At 46.5% G+C, this 21839-nt stretch overlaps 1 protein-coding gene across 1 annotated transcript in view; it reads right to left on the bottom strand.

Moving 5' to 3' along the window:
• Window positions 1–271: 271 nt before the first annotated feature.
• Window positions 272–21839, bottom strand: part of PKD1L2 (polycystin 1 like 2) — an 88182-nt gene continuing 66614 nt past the window's right edge. Inside the window, exons 31-42 of the mRNA XM_025428757.3 lie at window positions 21313–21517; window positions 20029–20125; window positions 17113–17250; window positions 15492–15677; window positions 14234–14561; window positions 12500–12633; window positions 10824–10951; window positions 8119–8279; window positions 4364–4574; window positions 2782–2883; window positions 2106–2237; window positions 272–607 (exon numbers count right to left, since the gene is read on the bottom strand). Coding sequence (XP_025284542.1) covers window positions 497–607; window positions 2106–2237; window positions 2782–2883; window positions 4364–4574; window positions 8119–8279; window positions 10824–10951; window positions 12500–12633; window positions 14234–14561; window positions 15492–15677; window positions 17113–17250; window positions 20029–20125; window positions 21313–21517 — 1933 coding nt within the window. The 3' untranslated portion in view covers window positions 272–496. The remainder of the gene's footprint in view (window positions 608–2105; window positions 2238–2781; window positions 2884–4363; window positions 4575–8118; window positions 8280–10823; window positions 10952–12499; window positions 12634–14233; window positions 14562–15491; window positions 15678–17112; window positions 17251–20028; window positions 20126–21312; window positions 21518–21839) is intronic.

The raw sequence follows: 21839 nt of genomic DNA, 5'->3' as shown, positions 1-21839 counted from the left end.
TGGGGCTCTATCTTCCAGAACAGAGAATGTAAATTTCTGTTGTTTTAAGCCAACTAGTTTGTGGTACTTTGTTCTGGCAACTGTAGCCAACTTCTATAACAGCCATTAACATCTCTTGGATAGATTTTGAGAAACCCTGAACTGGAATCATTCAGAAGCAACCCCTGACCAACCAAGAAGATTAAATAGTCTATAGAGATGATTTTTACCCAAACTCCAGACAATATTTGTTTTATTTCTAGAAGGAAATACATTTAAACAAACAGTCTATCACAGTAGTGGTAATTGCGTGTATCTGTATATATATTTATTTTTTTCACTTGTCAGACTTGGTGACTTTTCTATGCACACGGGAGAACATAGAGACTATAGAATCACCAGTAAGCATAGGTCCAAGGCTCTGGCCATCTTCCTTCTTAAGATGCTCATGTGTGCATGAAGAGTTTGAACTTTGAGCGCAGCTGATGCAGGTGGAGGGGGTCCCCGCCTCTGATGGCTACTTGGGCTGCTCACTGCTGCTTCCAGGCTCCTCTCTTTTACGTTTAATAGCCAAGAAACCGAGTATTTTCATCAGTAACAAATCAACAATCTCTCCTTCTTCCGACAGCTGAAGAGGGGGGAAAAAAAGCCCATGTGACATACCTAGAACCATCCTCTTTGGGGGCTTTTCTTTCTAAGGTGAAACCATGGCTTTATTGTCCAATTAGGTCTCTGCCAAAGTCACTTCACTCTTTAGAGTCTTTTTTTTTTCTTTCTTTCTTTTTTTTTTTTTTGTAGAGATTCTCCCTTTTCTGGGAATTCCAAGAGTGTGTGCTCCCACTTATTCCCCAGGAAGTTCCTTTTTTCCCTCTGATGAGAATAATAAAATTCCTTCTACCACCCCCAGCAGAGGCTCTTAACGAATTTATGTACAAAGAACCTTGTGCATTGCTGCTGGAAATGTGAAAGAGTGCAGCTGCTTTGCAAAGTAGTTTGCCACAGCTTCTCAAAATTTAAACTAGTTACCATATGACTTGTTGCAATAAATCTCTAATCCCAAGAAACACCTGGGTGGGTCAGTGGTTGAGTGTTTGCCTTCGGCTCAGGTCATGATCCCAGGGTCCTGGGATTGAGTCCTGCATCAGGCTCCCTGCAGGGAGTCTGCTTCTCCCTCTGCTTATATCTCTTGCCTTTCTCTTTGTGTCTCTCATGAATAAATAAAATCTTTAAAGGAAAAATTTCTAAGCCCAAGATGGAGCTGGTCCTGCCTGGTGTGCCATGTCAGCAAACTGAAGTTTACAGAACTTTTGTGTCTCTATAAATGCTCCCCTGCCCAAAATGCAGTATGCCAGGCTAGCCAGGACCTAAACACCAAGCCACCTCTGGGGTCTATACTTCTTTTCTATCTTACTCCAAACAAGGTTGACTCTGTGGCTCCAGCCAATCAGATCTTTTAAAAAAATTTTTCTCTTCCTTGTTCTTTATTCTTTATCCTATAAAAGCTTCTTGCCTTCCACCCTGTTTTACTTCTCTGAATGGAGACTGTCTACTTCATGAAGTGTTAAAGTTTGTATCACTTAAGTTATCTGCTTTAATAATTTTTTTTTATTTATTTATGATAGTCATACAGAGAGAGAGAGAGAGAGGCAGAGACACAGGCAGAGGGAGAAGCAGGCTCCATGCACCGGGAGCCCGATGTGGGATTCGATCCTGGGTCTCCAGGATCGCGCCCTGGGCCAAAGGCAGGCGCCAAACCGCTGCGCCACCCAGGGTTCCCCTGCTTTAATAATTTTTAACAGGTTCTCTGCTTCAGCTGTATATTGCAATCACATGGGAAGATATCAAAAATACCAGAGCTTGACTCATTCACCCAGAGATTCTAATGTACACGCAGGGCTGAGAATCACTGGACTGCCACCTTGGAAATCAGGAGACCCAATTCTGGTCTGTCCTTCATTTGCTTGTAGTCTCAAGAAGTAATTTCCTCCTTCTGGACCTGTTTCCCCTCCTATGAAATGAGGGCTTTGGGCTACAGTGTCCCTCAAATCCCCTTTATGTCTAATGCTACTCAGTATCTTCCTAGTTCAAGGTCAGGGACTGTTGAAAAATAGGCCAGAGGGACTCACCTGATCATTTTTTTGCTCCTCATTGAAGGCCACCAGAATGACAGAGATAAATAGATTCAGCACCACAAATGTCATGAAAATGATGCAGGACCCAATCAGGAAGGAGCCAAGCACTGGGCTGTAGTCCAGGATCTGTCAGGAAGAAAGCCAGAGTCATCCCCAGGAGTCCGGTGTCTTAGCAGTCACTTCCCCATAGGCACTCTCAGAGGGGAAACTGGTTCCCAGACTAGGCAGAGACTGGAACCAGGAAGGCCCCCTGCCGCGTGGCAGCTGAAAGTATGGGCAGTCCGTCTGGAGCTACCAGGAGAGGGAAAAGCCAACACCCCCTACTCCCTACTGCTACCATTTTCAAATATGGCTACCATTTCTGACTAGGGCCGGGAACATTCCCTTCTAGATACCTCCCAGCACAGCCCTCCCCTGAGTAGCCAGTACCTGATGTTCTCTAGTAAGCAGGGTCCCCAGGGCAAGCTATAGCCCTAGTATGCACGTGTCTGCCTAGAGGAAGGGGAACGATTTTATTTGTTCAAAGCTGCCCTGTGCTTGCCAGGCCATGGACCCAAGGGGCAACATCTACCCAGGAGGAGGCACTTGAGGAGGGTTCTTTTTTTAACTTTCACAAAGGCTTGGTATACATGGTAGTGTCCATGTCCCTCACCCCACCATACCCCATTACCTCTTCGTAGTTAAAGATTCCGAGCTGAAGGCTGATCATTGTTTCTGCTGCATCAAAGAGGGTTTTGTAGGAACGGAGTTTCCAACCAAATATTAAGTTTGACTGTTATGGAAAGAGTCCTTATGAACACAGAAGGAAACCAAGTGACCTCCCCACCCCAGCCCGATGCCTGTTTGACAGTCGAGTCAGTGTCCTGGGTCAGCCATCTCCTTGGCCTGGCAAAGCCGTCTGTCCTTACAGGGGCTTGCTAGTGGGTGTGTGTACATACCCAGCTCTGTAAGGGGTGTGTATGCACGTCTGCGGCTCAGGCATCACGCACTAGGCCACTGTTGTGTTCACTCAGATGGTTGCTCTAAGCCTCAAGGATGAAACTGGGCTCTTTGAGGCCCTAACATCTTTGCTCTGGGGCCGTTGGCTTGGATGACAAGAGGCTTCTGTCTGGGCAGGGCTTTCCCCACTGCCACTGTATTTCCTCCTTAGCACAGCATCCTTCCCCCCAAAGATTTCTGCTATTCTGTCAGGGAGGCCCAGCACTCCCTTGGCTCTGAGTTAGTGACTTCTGGTCCCAGGGGACACTGCAGTATCCCTGCAGCTCCTGCACTGCAGATCAAGGACTGAATAAATCCACATGAATTAAGGGGTCAGGTGGAGTACTTTTGATAAAACCAGACTCCAGCTTTTTAGTATATACCCTCCACCACTGCATCAATGCGCCTCACCCCATTTCTAAGGGTGAGAGAGGAAGATGGAGTAGGGTCAGAGATTAGGGAGTCAGGGTTGAGATGATAGGGACAGGAAAAGGATGAGGAATGGGAGGAGAGGGTTAGACAGGGAGTGGGGACCAGAATAAGAGGGATCATCAGGTTGTGTGGAGGTCAGGGATGGTGGAAAGTGAGATTGGAGGGGTTGGGGTAGAAAGTGGGTCAGGATTGAAGGGAGGGTCACAGAGGAGTGGGAGCCATGGTATTATGGGGAATGTGGACTTGGAGAGGATGGAGGGTATAATTAGATAGAGATCAAGATGTAGTAGAAGGCGTTTGTTCCCACATTAATTGATAATAAAAGAGTTGACAGTGCAATGTTTTTTTCATTCACAAAGGAGTTGTGATTGCCAAAATGCTTCTAGTGTCCAGGGACTGAATGGAATGATTTTTGGCCCTACTAAGTTCATGCCTCAAGTGTAAGGCATCAGGCAGTGACATGGCCTGTGGATGTATCTGTCCTCACAATTCATCTCCACATCCCCCCACAAAGGGAATATTCTGTGCATGTCTGAACAATTGGGATGTCAGGAGAACTAGCATATCCAGGTAGGATCTAGATACAGAAAAGAATCCTTTATTGGAGGTAGTTGGCCCTTTTAGTCTTAGAGATTATTCCTCCTCACTCTTACCTAACTGAGCCTTTGCCATGTGGGGTGGCCAGTTTATGAGCTCCAGCTAAAAAGTCTTGGACTCAGAAAATCCATCATCTCCCTCAGGTACCAAAATCTTCTTAACCCTAACCCTCAATTCCCCACCACTGAAAAGCCTTTGCTTCCAAGGAGACCAGCCCTGAAGGTTTTACCAAAGGGACGACTCACCGCAATGGAGTAAGCCAGAAGCATGATGAGGATGACGATGATAAACCCCGAAATGTCCCCCCAAGCACGGCGCAGGGCTGATGTGATCATGTTCATTTTGGGGTTCAACCTGAGCAGATGCCAAAGCTTCACTGTGGACAGCAGTACCAGGAAGGCAATGATGTAGCCAAGGGCAGCATCAGCCGCTGCTGTCTCACTGAAACTGATCCCCCTGTGGGACCAAAAGGGGAGACCGGATCTCAGAGACTATGAGTAGCTCACCCAGAGCTCATCTGGGCTCAATTGAGTCCAGGATGCAGGATTGGATTTATCATGATCTCAGAGGCCCATCACGTCCCACAGTAGGTCTAGGAGGTAGAACTGGTCCAATTCCCCCAACTAGGTGATGATGAACTGGTGATGATGGTGATGGTGGGGATGATGGTTATGATATGAATGATGATGATAATGAGGGAGGTGATAGTGGTGATAATGATAGGGGTGATGCTGGTGGTGAGGATGATGGTGAAGGTAATAAGGAAGATGGTGGGATGATGCCTCTGACAGGTATGATGATGTTGATGGTAGTCATGGGACCATTACCTAGCATTTTTGGTTTATGGCTGAAGAGCTTTGGAAGAATGGGAAAGGAGGAATCCTTCCAGCATCAAGAAGATAGAAGTGAGGGCATTCTGTGAGCCTCTCTTCCTGGTTTGGGGTCCCTAGATGCCATGTCCTCCCTCACACTTGTCTGAGTGTATATCTTCCTTTGAAAGAACGATGGAAGTACCATTTAATTTCTGTGCCAAGTAAGGGCCTAATGAACCTCAACTGCCCTGTCTCATTTGACCTCTCAGACCACTGGATGAGGTTAAGTACTGCTGTCTCTACAGATATGGACTAAGATTGGCACAAGGTCACAGAGCTAGTGACATAACTAGTGGTAGAAGAATGAGAGTTGGAATCCAGGCATGTCTGATCCCAAAGTCTGGGTCCTTCCTGCCCTTCCATCCTACCCTTCATTCCCTTTTTACCTTTGTACTTTTAATTCAGTCTTAATATTGGTGTGTTGTTAAAATGTCATAGAATCAAGGATGCCTGAGAGGCTCAGTCGGTTAAGCATCTCACTCTTGTTCTCAGCTCAGGTCTTGATCTCAGGGTTGTGAGGTTAAGCCCTGTGTTGGGCTCCACACTGAACATGAAGCCTACTTAAAAATAAATAAATAAAATGGAATAGACCTATATATATCTAGTGACATGGATAGAGAACAGGCTATTGTTACAGGATTTCCTTTTCTTTGGTGCCCATGGTTCTTGGTCATGCTGGTTCGAAGAGTGAAGAGGTAGATCAGATAAAAAGTGGTGGGCAGCAAATCAAAGTTTATTGAGCAATAGTAATGTGATAGTACAAAGTTCCTGAAGAGGGAGGGAACCTGAGAGGCTTGACATCAGAATTTTTTTTTTTTTTTTTTTTTTTACACCAGAATTTCTAAACCTCCGGGTTTTTATGGGCTTGTTGGCTGGGTTCTTGTAATCTGATTAACCCTCCCTGAGCCTGTCATCCAATCAGGCTTTTGTTATCCATCATTGTGAAAGGGTGGAGGGCTCCTTCCAGGGTGGTGTAAAATCCTTTTAAGGGTGGTTTTCTCTTAGGGCAGGGCCCCTTGTCTCTGCCTGCCTTTCTTCCAACTATCCATCATTACGGAACAGAATTCTATGATCTCTAGTTTTTATGTGTGTGTGTGTTTAAAGATTTTATTTATTTATTGGAGAGAGAGTGAGTGAGACAGGGCACAAGCCAGGGGAGGGGCAGATGCAGAGGGAGGAGCAGACTCCTCACTGTGCAGGGAGCCCAATGCAGGACTCTATCCCAGAACCCTGTGATCCTGACCTGAGCCGAAGGCAGATGCTTAACCGACTGAGCCACCCAGGTGCCCTGATCTTAAATTTGTAAAAGCATTGAGTGCCTGAATGAAAGTTATCCTTCTACCTAATCTCCTGCCTTCCAGCATCATCCTTCCCTTTGAGCAGACTGGGGCAGCTGGTATGGATTGCTGCTTCCTCCTTTGGCTCCTGTGGCACCTTTCTCCTGCCTCATTTAAAACATCTAACACTCTTATACCATTTAGAGCTTAGGGTTTGTGAGCTAAATGAGCCAGCAATAGGGTGGGAGGTTAGGAATGCAGAGTTCAAATTAAAGGCCTTGTATTTCCATTTCCAAATTGTGTGACCTCGGACAGACATCTTTTCTGAGCCTCAATTTCCTTCTCTGTAAGAAATGGGTGTTGATCTTTTAAAAGTTTTGGGAAGATTAAAGCAGATGAGATAATACTGTTAAAGTGGTGTTTTTATAACTGTATAGCATCCAACAATAAATAAATGTTATCCATATCAATAAAATCAGTGAATGAGTTAAGAAACACAATGGTTTAATGGAAGGGTTGGGATCCTAGAGACACACAAGCTAGGTATTTGGGGTTTAAAAAAAATTTTTTTTTAAGATTTTATTTTTAAGTAATCTCTGCAACCAACATGGGGCTCAAACTCATGATCTTAGGAGTCATATGTTCTACTGACTGAGCCAGCCAGCTACCCCTTAAAGATTTAATTTTTAAGTAATCTCGAGCCAAGAGGCTCGAACTTACAACCCCAGAGTCAAAAGTTGCACATTCTGCTGACTGAGTCCCTCACGTAAGCTAGGTTTAAATTACTTCTCTGCCACCTTTTAGCTGTGTGACCCTGGGGACGTTACCTCTGTGAGCTTCAATATCTTTATTTGTAAAATGGAGTAGTGATAATGTAAGCAGAAAGAGTTTAGGGAACCCCAGAAACAGAAAGACAGACCTAGCTTTCCTGACAAAGGAAGTCATCTTAAGCCCCCATCCACCTTGAGAATGAATGTAAGAATAAAACAGCCATTATCAGGCTGGGATGGGAGATAGTCTGATCCTATCAGAGGCAGTCAGTAATAAAACAAAGCCAAGATTGACCCGATGTGCATTCTTGAGTTCTCTGCAGGATCTAAACCCCCTTGAGTACTCAGATACCAAACCAACTAAAGCCAGAGAATTGATAATGATGATCTTTGCCTTCCTAGTGACTTTGACCAGGACTCAGTTACCCCAAGGTGACTTCTGCCTCAATTCCATGCCGTATTTCCCATTGTGTGCACAAGGCCTTGATGAATATGTATTGATCCTTACCTTAAAACTTCCCTAATTTTGTTGTTTGGGGAGACAATGCTTTGGGAAAGATCTTCAGTGTTCTCCTTTACCTGTTGCAAGTAAAATCCTTCTTTTTCCTGCTCTTTTTGCTTGGTCATATCTTTTGGCTCAACACCCACCAAGAGGCAAACCCACATTTGCGTCTACCACGATGTTGAGTTCTTGCAAGCATCTGAGAAGCTAGTGCATCATGACCAGCAGAGTAGACACTTTGTAAATGGTAGCAGATGTGTCCACACTGGTGGGCTACATCTTTTGGGAGGGAACCTTAACAGCATGTCACATGGTTTTATGTTTGGGTCAGATTTGCAAAAGTAAGAAATTGTTCTATTTTGTCTTCAAAAAGCCCTTTCCAACTGTATATGTGACAGGCCCCAAACCTGAATCTAAGTGGTAGTTATAGTTCCTTTTTTAAAGAGTGACCTGGATCATCTAAGGATCAGTAAGATTTCAAAAGCTGCCCTCCTTCCCCCCTCTCCCAGACCCTGGGGCCATGGAGCTGGAGGAAGCAGGTCTAGTGTGGGAGTTGAGGGCTGAGGCAGAGCCACTTACTCCTCCCCGTGGCTCCTGTAGTGCTGGATGTCCCGTTCTGCCAGGATGGCCCTCTTCGCAAACATTGCCAGGGCACTCCAACTGGCTAGGATGATGGTCAGCTCCAGAAGATTCCACTTGCTATGGAAATAGCACCACTTCTGTTTTCTCATGAGCTTGCCCTGGGAAAGGAGCTGGAGGTTCTGCCAAATGCTGTACCCAGAACTGTGCCTCCCCATCCCTTCCACCATGACTCTCCGAACCACCCCAGATGACCCTCCAGCAGGGGCCTACTGTCTCCTGGAGAGGCTTCTCAAAGCCCTAGCCCCACGTGCATGGAGTGCCTGGAGCCTCTCCCCTCTCCCCAGCCTTGTGCACAGACTGGTTATGAAAGCAGCCATCTGCTTTCATAACCAACTTGGGCTGCAGAATTTTGGAGGTACATAAGAGTAAATACAGCATCTGATAAGAAAAACATTTAATAATTTCTGATGCAAAAAATTGGGGAATGGGAAAGACCCTCCCACCCTTTCATAGAGAATTACTTTAGAAAACTTGTAATTGTATATTCTTTCTCTGCCCTTTTGAGATGTATGTAAATCCTTTTTCTTGTGTGTGTGTGTGTGTGTTTTTGTGTTTTTTTGTGTGTGTGTGTTTTTTTGTGTGTGTGTTTTTTTGTGTGTGTGTGTAAATCCTTTTTGAAAGTTAAACTAGCCTCAGGTATGTTTTTCTAAAGAACCTGGAAGCTTTCTCTTTGAAGTGCTATCATGAAGGGAGATAGTTGGGTGACGGGCACTGAGGGGGGCACTTGACGGGATGAGCACTGAGTGTTATACTATATGTTGGCAAATTGAACTCCAATAAAAAATGTATATATATATATATATATATATATATATATATATATATATATATAAAAAAAGAAGGGAGATAGTTCCATTCACTCTCAGTTTCCCTGGGAGGGTAGGAGCCAAATGGTAGGCACCTACCTCCAGGTTGCAAAATTACCTCCTATTGTGAACATGTACATTTATTTTTCCTTTTAATAAAGGCAGTTGGCAAACACAAGTGGCAGCCCCAATTACCAGGTGAATTTAGGGTAGACTAGTGGGACAGATGCTGCCGTAAATCCTCTTGAGGATTAATTAGTGTTTATCTTAAGAATGAATATGTAATGAGTCCTATTTGCCTGGCAATATGCAAGGGTGAGATTCCTTTCTGTCTTTGGAATCTGCTAGCAGATTTCCTGGGATGTGCATCACATTGTAGTGATGCTGACTCAATAAGAAACATTGTTTTCTTCGGAGGCAGTGGGGTTGTTTTTGGGGGGAGGGAGTTATTGTTTAATGGGTCCAGTTTCAGTTTTGTAAGAGGAAAAAAATTCTGAAGATGGCTGGTGATGATGGTTGCATGACAATGTGAATGTACATAACGCCACTGAGCTGTACATTTTAAAATGTTTAAAGTGGTGAATTTTATGTTGTGTATATTTAGCTACCGCAATTAAAAAGAAATAATTTTGTTAAACTCATTTTTTTTTTTCTTTGTGGGTAGATAGGTTTTCTAGATTGGCAGATTTTATATTTAACCTTGTTTCCACATCAGGTGTCACAAGTCAAAGGAATTATGCTATGCAAGTTCTAGGCTTCCCTCCATTTTTTCCCTCCCACTAAAGAGAAGCTTCTGTGGTCATTTCCTTCCACCTCCCTACTCTTGGATGCTTAGAGACTAAGTTTGCCTCCATTATAAAGGGATGAAGAAAGGGGGGATGATTTTAAGAAGTGGCATTTTTAGAAAAATTTATGGGCTTTGGAAAGAAGTGTTGTGGGGGCATGTACAATCCAGAGGGTAGGATGGCGTTGGGTGGTGGATGGTCCTCCTTTGATGTTCGTAGGTGGTTATTTGATGACTGTTCCCTGTTGGGTTTGCATTGGTGACACTCGGAGACCCCACGGGATCCAGATTTTATGAGTCTGATGGTGCCACAGAGGGGTTGAGTGTCAAGTTCAGGGGTCAGACTCTCTGGGTTCAATTTTGGCCTTGAATAAATTCTTCATGTCTCTGGACTTCAGCTTCCTACTCTGTGAAATGAAGCCAATAGCACCTTTCTCCTGGTATTAAAAGAGAAAAGCCATGCAAGGTTTTTTGCGTAATGCCTATCACGTGGTGAAAACACTCAAGATATCATCCTCACTTTCGAGTGGCTGTGGCTGTTAAGCAGGGGTTGGGATGCCCTCTTAAGATGTCTGATTTGCATTTTTGTTGTGGGGAGGGGTGAGAGCATATACCAAGCTTTAGATGAGTTCCCAGCTTCCTCAAACCACCAACATTGTCAACATCTGCACCTTCATTTTGCAACATGGTGTCATTTAAAGGTGGCAAAGGGGATTTTTTCCTAATTCCCAGGGACCACAGGTGAACCACCGGCTGTGGGCACAGCCACCTCTCTCCTTTCTCACCTTTGACATTTTTTGGAATCTCTCATTTCCTCTCCCTTCCTCACCCTGGAAAGACTACCCTCTGAGTCTCAGTTCCTGAGAAATACCAAAAGCTGGTCCCTGAGCTGGTCCCTCAGGACTATAGACGGACCAAAAGGGTGCCATGGCAAGAGGGTAGCAGAATATTTCCCTCTCCCTTCTTTAGGCCTCACTTTGGGGAAGCTGTGTGAGAGGGGACAGGCACACATTGCCGCCTCCATCCCCATGGAGTCATAGTCCACCCCTCACCTGCACAATCATGTAGTAGAGAAGGAACAGGAGGTAGATGGCCTCTGCTGCTACCACGAAGGGGTGCCAGCCGTCAGTGAAGGGGTACAGGCGCAGGCTCTGCAGGTTCGCATGTGGGAAGAAGGTTCCTGGGAAGCAAAACATGTTCTGCTCACTCCTGGTTACCTGCCCACTCAGAGCCACCACTTCTGACTGGAAGTCATCAGTGGCATGATGTAAGCTCAGACCCTTCTGAGGGCTGGCCAGAGCAGAAGAGCAGATAAAGACCCTTCTGACCCACAGACTCAAGGGACTGGACACATAGTGGATTCCAAAGACCATGGACATATGAGAGGAGATGCAGGGAGCTGCACTGGAAGAGCCACTCCCTATACTCTGCATCTGGTGTCAGCCATTCGTGCACTTGGTTGCCTCCAGCCAAAGCACACTCCCCACTTAACATTAATTTACTCAAGGCTGGTCCAGCGAAAGAGGGTTCACTGAAGATCAATTCATCAATTGACCACTATGCCTAAAACTCAGCCTTTTTTTGGATCATCTTTCATCCATTTCTGTGTCTTTTCTTTTGGGGGGTGGTATTGTAAAGATGTTTTAGGATTATTAAAAAAAAAAAAAACAGTTTGATAAGGCTACTGCCTCTGAAGACAAAGTCAACCCAAGAATGGCAGAATGGAGAGACAGAAACAACCTGGGTCCTTGCTGACATCAATGGACTGCTTGAACCAACCAGACCTGAAACCCACCCTCACTTCTCATTTGTAGGAACACATAATGTAATCAGAGGTGTTTGGGGACAGGCTGTTTAATTGGTCCTTAAGAGCCACAAAGGTGGCAAAAAGAAGTAGAGGAACACAGGAATACAAAATAACTGCCTCCCCACCAAAGGATTTGAAAGAAGCTCTTGACAGTGGCCAGTAATCATGGAAGTTGAAGGCCTTTTACTTTTCACTTTACAGTGTTCTGAAATTTAAAGAACTATATGCATGTATTAGTTTTATTAAAAATGTAATTGGATACTAAAAGTTGCTTAATATTTAAAGGAGAGGTGGTTGAATTTGGGGAAAATTAATTATTAGCTGAGGAAGCTTTAGGTAGTATTTTCCATAGATTTTGATAGGGATAAAAGAGGCCAGAGGCAGGAAGTGGGAAGAAAAGTGGAACAGAACACAAAATACTGGAGTACATTACATGTAGTGAAAGGAAATATTTTTGAAGCTTTTGCCTCAGTTATATATATTTGTGTGTTAGAATATGATGTGAAATGTACTTTGTACTGTAGGTTTGAGGTACAAGTTGTAAAATGCTGTTTTAAGTGAAATTATCTATTACCAGTTCGCCCCCTCCCCAGCCTTTCTCTGCCAGCCTCCCAACCCACATTCCCCAGAGTGGGTAGCTCAAGATGATAAGCTGCCTTCAGACTGCAACTGGGTTCTCTCTGGGTATCTTGAGAGACAGTCTAGAGAGAAGTGGAGGCAACTAGGAATAAGAGTGGAACAGCCCTGGAGCCTGGCCTTAAGGTGCCTATGGAGAACCAAGATCCACCCCCCAAACAACCATTGGCCCCAGAACTCTGGCCCGGGGCTGCAAGGCCCAGCCTGGTCAGGAGCTCTGGCCCAGAGGGAGGGGTGTCTGTCTTCCAGAACACTGTAGATGAGGTCACAGGCAAGGCTGCCCACCCAGGGCGCTAGTCTCCAGGGTCAGAGTGATGATGCAGAACAGGTTCACATTGGCATTGTAGACAGTAAACTCCACAAAAACAGCTCTGGTCAGGCTGTCCAGCCAGGTGTTGTCAAAGAGGTACTGGAGAATTCTGTAGGAAGAGGGATATTTAACGACATCTCCATCTATAGCGGCTCCCTCCCCGCTCTGCCCAGGAGGAGGCCAGGGTTTCCCATAGAAATGTATCCCTCTGGCTCTGCTTCATGCCCTGGACCATAAGGCCTTGGGGCTGCCCTTGCAAGTGATCATAGTTTCCCACCAATGGTGCATTGTCATGGCACCCACGGTCTCCTGGACGTTAGAGCAGAGGTCCTCAAAGTGTGTCCCCGTGCTGCCAGCATCCACATCTGGAAACTTCGTAGAAATGCAGATTCTCAGTCCCCACCCCAAGTCTCCTGAAACAAACTCCTCTTAGGATGGGGCCTGGGGATTTGTATTTTGATGAGCCTTCCCAGGGATTGTGATGCCTTTTAAAGTTTGAGGATCACCATGTGAGAGGAACCACATAGAAAATCAGGGGCTTAGGCAGACAGCAGTAGCAGCAGTCGAGACCCCTCTTGGGTTGGCAGTTCACATGAGACCAGTTTCTGGAGGTCTGCCCACTGGTGTGGAAAGAGTATATGCTGGAAGAACTGGGGTTCAAATCCTGACTGCCTCATGGGGAAGCTAATAGCCTCTCTAGGACTCAGTTTCCTCAACTGCAATGGTGTTAACTCTAGTGCCTCGGGAATGTTGTGAAGAGAAAATGCAATAGTGTGTGTGTGTGTGTGTGTGTGTGTGTAAAAGTGACAGCTGTTATTACTGGCAGCAATAGTGATGGGCCTGTTTTAAAATATGCCCCTTCCCATTGGGTCTATGTTCCTGCTTGGAGTATAGAAGAGATAATACCCGTTGTTGCAAGTGGCAGGAAAACACCTCTTATGCTGAAATTGACTATTCCTGTCCTGTCCTTAATCCCAGGGGACCCCTGCCAGTTGTTCTCCCTAGGAGTTTGTTACCCGTGTTCCTTGGTGTTATGATAATAGAGTGGAGAAGACTGAGGTGCATATGGGCTCACTAACTTGCCTGGGGCCACACAGCTAACTAACAGGAGCAATGCCAGGGTTTCAGGCCTAGGGCTCTCTAACCCTAGAGTGTGCTGGGAGAGGCAGTCTGCATGGGCTCTGGATATCCATGCACAATCATGTTGGGTATTCCAGGAATGCAAGGTCCTGGCTGGGCTTTACCCAAGGCATTTGCTGAAGCTGTGTTTGTAGTGAGCAATCTCGGGAGATAAGGTGACATCCTTCAGACAAAGAGCAGGCTTGCTTCTGCCACTATAGAAACAGTGAATACTCCAAACTCTTCTTCCTTGGTACTGTAAGTCACTACAAATAAAAGCATGATTCTTGGCTAAGGTTAAGAGCCTTAACTACTTCCCACTTGCCTGATGGTGGAGGCTTTGTGTGGTGGACTTCCCCATCCCTACACTGGCTCTAGCAGAAGCCACCAGACTCGGCCCACCAGGCTGAGAGTGCTGGAGAGAGACCCTGAGACCCCAGTTTCCAGGGCCTGGAAATACAATCTGAATACTTCCAAATCCCCTGGTCACTCCCTACAATGACATAAATGAGCTTGGCTGCATCCGCTAAACCGACCTGGACTCTAACAAATGGCTTTCCTTGGCCGCACATGAGTCAAGTGAGTCTTACCTTGATGTACTTTTGCGATCAGTCCCTAAGGGGACCACGTAACCTCCTCCCCGGTACACAGTGAGTTTGCCCCAGATGGGATACCCTCGGCGTTGTCTCTGGTTCTGGTATTGCCAAGCCTGGGAAAAGCCCCTGCTGTTATTGAGGATAGAGGCATTCCAGCCTTCCCCATAGTCTGATAGGTCTTCAATATCCAGGGAATATGGTGCATGACATCTGTCAAGAGAAGCCTGCAGGTGTGGGACAAGAGGGCAAGAGTTTTCCCGGACTCTCACTTGACGAATCTGGGCACTGCCAACCAGCTTAGAGTTCCCATCAGTGATAAAGCCTGGAGATGGAAAACAAGTGGGTCAGTTTAGACATCAAAGTCATCTTAGAGCATCCTGGCCTGGATGCTAATGTGAACTTCAGTAGAAGTTCTACTTTATTGTAGAAACAGTCAAGAGTAGTTCATGGCCAACCACAGGCTGCATTCCTCACCACCTTCCCACCTTAGGTGTGGTGTGGTCTACTTCCTACATAATCTTGAGGAATGGTACCCCCACCACCTAGTCATCAACTTGGAGACTCTTTGTGTCCTTTCCCTCAATGCCTACATACTAATGGTCAACAAGGCTCATCAACTCTCTTCAGTGTTGTCTGCACCCGTACCCATCTCTCTATCACCTCTGCCCCTCATCCCTGCATCAGCCCCATCGTTTCTCCCCAGCATCCTAACAACTCTGTCTTCCAACTTCCCCATGATTCCAGAATGATCCTTCTTAAATGCAAATTTGATTATGTTACTCCCTCATGGAGAAACTGTTCAATACCTTCTCATTTCCTTAAGCATAAAATATGAACTTCTGAGACCCTTCATGATTGGCTCCTATTTCTCTCTCCTGCTTTGCTTTTCACTGGTCCTCAACTCATACCTTATACTGCAGCCACACTCAATGCTTTATAATTCCAGGAACGTGCTGTGATGTTTCAGACTTGCCTTTTCTCACATTGTCTTTCTGTCTGGTATACTATTTCTGCCTAGCCGATTCATGCTTGGTTATCTCTGATTTACGAAGCCCTCCACTCTGCATCAGGGAAGAGTTAGGACCCGTCTCTCATGCACACACACACCCTTTTGAGGGTTTCTCCTTCAAAGCATATGGCCTTGTGGTTATCAGTTCTCTGTAAGGCTGATGGTGACAGTGGCTCACTCTTGTTCCTAGAAAGGAGTCTACACAAGGGGGCTGACACACGTCCTGGGGTGAGGGGAGAGGACCTGGGTAATGACTGTACAGGTTGCTCACGAGGGTGGTGTTGGCCCACATGAAGAACTCCTTGAAGCTTAACACAGCTGAAAAGCCTTGAGTGAAGCTGTGCTCCAGGTGTCTGTTGAAGTGGTAGGTGCTGGGGTCCCTCTGCCCATAGGCAACCAGCAGCAGCATCCACAGGAAGCCCAGGTATGCTGAGAAGGGAGGCATAGCCCCTGGTCAGGTAGGGTCCCCAACTTCCACCAAGCCAAAGGCAAGAAATGAAGTGGTACGTGGCTCAGAATAGTCGAGGTCTTGCAGACCAGCTACTCAACCCCCTAGTGACAATGGAACCAATCCTTAGTGGGAATGAATGAAGTCCACAGATCATGAGCTTCCTGCCTGGGTTCAAATCCTCACTCTGCCACTTCCAAGCCATGTGCCTTTCACAAGTGACTTAACCCCTCTGCTTTACTCTCCTCCTCTGTGAAATGGGGGTAATAATTCTATTTCACAAAGTTGTGATGGTGAGTCAACAAATTAATATTTATAAAGCACTTAAGAATAGTGCCTGCCCAGAATGCATGCTACATAAATGCTTCTGGAAAAGAATCTTTTAAAAATGAGGCTCCGTCATGGTGCAATGCTGAGGATGGAGCAATGAAAATGACAGTTGTGTTCTCTGCCCTCATGGAGCTCACCTATGGACAGGTGAGTATGATGTAAGGGCCCTTCACATACAAAGATTTAGTTTAGGATGCAGCCATCAGGATGTGGGGGATGCAGACCCTTACCCAGAATCTCTGGATCCAGGGCCTGGGAATATGCATCCCAAAAACCCCCTCCCTGGGATGAATTGGGGCTCTGCCCACACCCCTGGGCTCTCTTCATTCTGTAATATGCTGCTACTCCTATGCAGGCTCCCCTGCTCTCTGCATTTGTCTGGCCCTATGTGCTCAGACATTGGGAAGGCAAGGTGGGAGTGCTACAGGGTCAATGTCCTCCCCGGGAGCAGCCCTCACCAGTGACCTGTGAGTGACAACCTGGGGGTGTGTACTACATGCCCCCACAGAGGTCCCCACAGGACTGAGCTCCAGTTCCCACATGGAACCCACTCATCAGCTCAGTTTCTATTGCTTCCCTTCTTTCTCCTGTACTTTCCTCTACTCTACTGTGTTTCCCAGGATCACCTCCCAAACCAACTACTTATACCCCAATCTGCTTATGGGAGGAACCCAGACTAAGATACACTGTGGTGTTTGGAAGCCCCTGGTCAGTAGCCTTGGAGAGCCTTTCTGAAGCCTTCAGGCTGAGAATTAAAAAACAAGGAATTAGCCAGAAGAAAAGACAGGGAGGAGAGAAGGTACTTTCCAGGCAGATTAGATTAGCCTGGGGAAGGGCCTGGGGTCCAGAGAGTGCAAGGAGTCCTAGGAGCTGCAGAACATGGTGTGACCACAGCTCAGGGCACAGAGGGCTGGGAGAGGTGACCCAGGGTGGGCAGAGCCACGGTAGGGAGTTCAGATTTTATCCTAAGGGCCACGTGGGGCCACCAAGGGATTTTAAGTGTAGGGGAGAAGCTGGGGCTTCTTCAGTTCTGTGCTGACAACCAGCGAGTGGGGAGACTGCTTGTGGGTGACGTTGGTTGCTTACCCAAGATTTCTCTGATGAAGGCAAATGCCTTCTGTTCCTTGAGATGGGTGGTTTTCATCTTCTCGATGTCAGTGGTCAAAGGTGGCTGGTAAATGTCCTTTCTGCTGCATCTTCGTGCTCGGAACAAGGCAGTAGGGTCTGTGAAAGCAAGGGCACGAGGACAGTAGAACCAGCCTCTACTTTTGCATCCAGAAGTGTCCCCTCGCACAAGGAACATCAGGATCTATCATCCCTCCTCCTCAGGAGCCATTTTCCGGGGCTGCCCTCCATGCCTCTGCCCCACCATCCCAGTGCTCAGAATGCTGTTCCTCCTCCAGCTGGAGGATTCTCTTAGTACTGAAAGCACAAGGCCCTCCCCACCCTGTGCTCCTGGACCCTAGGACAGGTCTCAGTCTTCCTGAAACCATAACAGATGGAAGAAGGAGGGTAATTTATATTTCAAAGTCCTGTCATGTCTAATTCTAAATATCTTCTTTTTCAAGTCACTTCATCGAGCTATGGTTTTCATAAATTTTCCCATTAGAAGGCTACCTCCTTCGGTGATTTCAAGTACATGTACAGAGTTGGGCAACCATCACCACAACCCAGTTTTAGAACATCTTCATCAACCCAGAAGGTTCCCTCACGTCCCTGTGAAGTCCGTTCCTACTTCCAGCCTGTTCCACCCTCAGCCTCATTAATCTGCTTTCTGTCTCTATAGATTTTTTTCTGGATCTTAGATTTAGATGGAATCCTACAGTGCCTCGTTTCTTGTGTCTGGTTTCTTTCACTTAGCATAATGGTTTGGAGTCCATCCATGTTGTTGTGTAATTAGTATTTAGTTCCTTTTTTTGGTATGGATACACTCCTGTTTGCTTATGCACTCACACCTAAATTATTTCTAGCTCTGGCTGTTATGAATAATGCTACTATGAACATTCATGTACAGATGTTGGTATAGACATATATGTTCATGTCTCTTGGGTAGATTCCTAGGAGCGGCCATTTAGCTATTTCAAATGAACCTGCTGTGAACATGACTTATTCTCTGCATGGGAATAAGTCTTCATATCTCTGGGATAAATGCCCAAGAATGCACTTGCTGGGGCATATGGTGAATCCATTCTTAGTTTTGAAAGGAACGGCCAAACTTTTCCAGAGTGACTGTACCATTTTATATTCCCAGCAGTGTGTGAGTGCCCCATATTCTCTGCATCCTTGTCAGCATTTGGTATTATCACCACTTTTTACTTTAGCCGTTCCGATAGGGGTGTACTGTCCCAACTGTCTTTTGAATCCATGCCTTTCTTTCCATCCCCCACGGCCAGCCCATGTCACCTCTTGTCTGGATCATTCCAGTAGTCTTTTCCCCACTTTTACTTTTGACCCACTACTTCTGGTCTCCTAAGAGCAGCCTCTGTAATCTTTCTCAGAGCACAAGACAGACCATGCTTCTGTCCTATGTAGCAGCCCTCCAAAACCCCAGCACTTCCCGGGTGCCTCAAGGCTGTGCTCCCCACCTACCTCTCTGCCCTCATTTTGAACCATTCTCCTCCTAATTCCTTATGCTTGGGCTACACTGTCAGTAATCACTGTAAAATGACAAGCTCTGTCCTTTCTCAGGGGCCTTTGCAAGGGTCCAGGGTGCAGTCCCTCCCTTTGCCAGGCTCCAGGAGCCAATGTAGTTACCACCTCAGCAGAGGAGCCTGCATTCTCCTGGTCTCTCTCCAAGTTCTCCTTACATTTCACACTTGTGTTGTTAACTTGTTTAATGGGTCTCCCTAAGTGGGCTGTACCTTCCAAAGGCAACCTGCTCCATTATCCAGTGCTGCATTGCCTAGGGTGAGAGCAGAGATTGGCTTCAGATGGTCAAGAGGGAACCTTCTGAGGGGTGATGGAGCTGTTCCGAATCTGAATTAAGACAGTGGTTGCACAGTTGTAGAAATCTACTAAAATCAATGAATTGTACACTTGCAGCGAGTGGATTTTATGTAAATCATGTTCCTAAGCCATCAAACTGTCTGGCACACGGCAAGTACTCCCTGGGTGGCTGCCAGAGGAATGACTGAATGAATATTTAATTGTTCTGGAAGCTGGCGTCTCTTTGGACAAAAATTACTCTTTTGTCTTGGGAAGAATATTTTAATGGACCTTTTGGATCTGCAAAGCCAAAACAAAAAACAAACCCAAACCCTATCTTAGAGTGGAAGAATACAGGCCCATCGAGGAGGTAACCACACTATATAATAAGGTCAGTGCAATAATGTCGGTGTGCCTTTTGTATATTTGCTCCCGTTTCATTTTCCCTGAATGTCAGAATATGTGCATAGAGTACTAGAGTGTTGATTCTGTTCTGTTTGCTAGTTTTTATGATTGTCTTATTGTAGGCATTCTCAGGAGTTTAGGTTGGGAAGTATGAAACCAGGTTGGGGTGCAGGGGGCTGCTCAGTGGCCTCCTCTGACAGGGGTCAGCATGGCGCTGTTCTAATAAAACTTCATTTATGAGAACAAGCAGTGAGCTAGATTTGGCCTCCTGGCTGTGGTTTGCAGACCCTTGTCCCTGAACTCTCTGCAGCTCACCTCAAGCATGTTCTGTTTTGGTTTTTGTTCTAAGACCAGGGCCTTGAGCCTTGGAGGAGAAAGCTCCTTGCTTGTGATTACACAGAGAATGACAGCCATGCAGAGCTCGGCCCCCAAGGGGCCTCTTCTGGCCAAGGGGTCATGCTTGGGTGCATGACCAGAGAGAAAGGCTGGGGTAGAGAAGGAACAAGGTTGCTCTAGAGACAGGAAGGAGTCGTTTGGTTTTGGATGGTTTGGGGGTGCTTCTCCAATCAGGGGTGAAGGATTGATGGGGCAAGAAGCTCAGCAGCTGGGCTCTATAGGACTGTCTTAGCTTCATTGGGTTCCAGGACCCTGCCTCTGCCTGTGCGCCATTACCTGGGCTAGACAGACGTCCTGGGAGGGAGGCCACGGGCTCCTCCTCGTCCTCCACTCTCTTCAAGACCAGTGCGAAGAAGGCAGCAAAGCCCAGCACCTGGAAAACACCTGCTATGAAACCCAGGCCTGGGATGGAAACTATCAACTGTGTCCTGGGCACAGAAGCCATGCTCTGGGGAAGTCAGATGGGAACCAGCCCATCCTGTGCTGAGAAGGGATGTGGCTGTGAAAGGAGAGGGCCAGGGCACCTGGCCACCAAGCAGAGCCAGTGAATCCTGAGCTCCCCCTGCTTCTCATACCAGCTTTCCCACCTGCGCCCCCCCTGCTGGTGGACCCTCTTATGTCTTATACTACCTCTAGTGCTGAGTTCCATCTCCCTTCTCCCTCCGTCCCTTCCCTTTCTTCTGTATTAAGTAATTCATTCCATCCATGCCTTCATCTCTGCACCTAAATGCATGAGCTTAGAAGGATTCTGTGCTTTGGTTGGGACCAAAATGGCTCGTGACTCTATTCTTACTATTCTCAGACTAGATTAGAGATGTCAGGAGTTGTTTAAATCTTCTGATAAAGGCTATTGGGGGCAGAACTGGGGAACTAATGGATGCGATGGGGGTGAGATTTGGAGAGTCTCATAGGCGTCCAGATTCACTGTAAATATCCTCTCCTTTCTGCAGCCCCCACCCCCTACCCCAGTGCAATGATATATTCCTACCACCTGATTCCTTCCAGGGGGAGCTGTGGCTCAGTATTTCTCCAACTCTGACAGTAACTTTACATTTCAGAGATAGGAGTGCATCTTCCAAATAATGCACGTATTTAATGACTTGGTGTTTTGTTTTGTTTTGTTTTTTCTAAAGATAAAGTTCCTACAAATTGCTGGCCTACCTCACAATTAAAAGGACTTCTAGAATTGAGGAAATATGGTATTATTCATATTTATACATGTGACCTAGCACAAGATGTTTGTGACTTTACCTTCCTAATCTCAGGTTATCATTTTTAGTACGGAGATGAGGACCCTCTTGAGGGTGACTGTGACTCTGACTTACCACATCTTGGTGAGCTGCCTGGCCTGGCCTAGTCTCTGTACACACCCCCCTCCCCAGCCCCAATCCCAGTGCTTGGATTATTATGGTGATTAACTTCATTATCATTTTCCCCCCAGCAAGGCACAGACAAGGTACTGTGTAGGTTTGTAATGAACAGATAAAGAATGGCTGAGCCTAAGGACAGAGCAGCTGGGAGAAAGGAGAGTGTGGGCACAGGCGTCAAGGGCAGCCTCACCTTCAGAGGCTGGGTGATGAACACGCTCTCCACGAAGGAGATGGCCACGGAGATGAGCCATTTGAGGGAGCCGGCCCGCCCGTAGTGCAGGCCGTAGAGCATGGTAAAGAAGGCTGCCACGCCACTTGTGGCCGCCACCAGGAGCCAGCCCACTAGGACGCACCACCAGGGCAGGCCACGAGGAGGCTTGCTGGCCATCCGGAAGCTGTAAAGCAGGGTGGGTGTGATCAGAGTGGCACCCTCTGGGCTCAAGTTCAAATCCCACTTCACCCCCACCAGCTCTCTGGCTGGGGCCAAGCTCTTTGACCTCTTAGACTCTCAGTTTTCTCCTCTGTATCTCATATCCTACTCAAAGGGCTGTTCTGTATTCTATCTGGCAGGTAGACTTTTGTTCTGTTGAGGTCACATTTATTCAGTGCTTCAGAGCCAGTCCCCACATGAAGTGCTTTGCACAGATTTGCTCTGTTATTCATGGGTTTAGAAGACCTATTGAATATAGAAAGTGCTAGATTATTCATGGGAAGCCT

Source organism: Canis lupus, chromosome 5, assembly GCF_003254725.2.
Source record: "Canis lupus dingo isolate Sandy chromosome 5, ASM325472v2, whole genome shotgun sequence".
NCBI classification, from domain to species: Eukaryota; Metazoa; Chordata; class Mammalia; order Carnivora; family Canidae; genus Canis; species Canis lupus.
The sequence above is the reverse complement of the archived record's forward strand: the minus strand, read 5'-3'. Positions and strand labels throughout refer to the sequence as shown.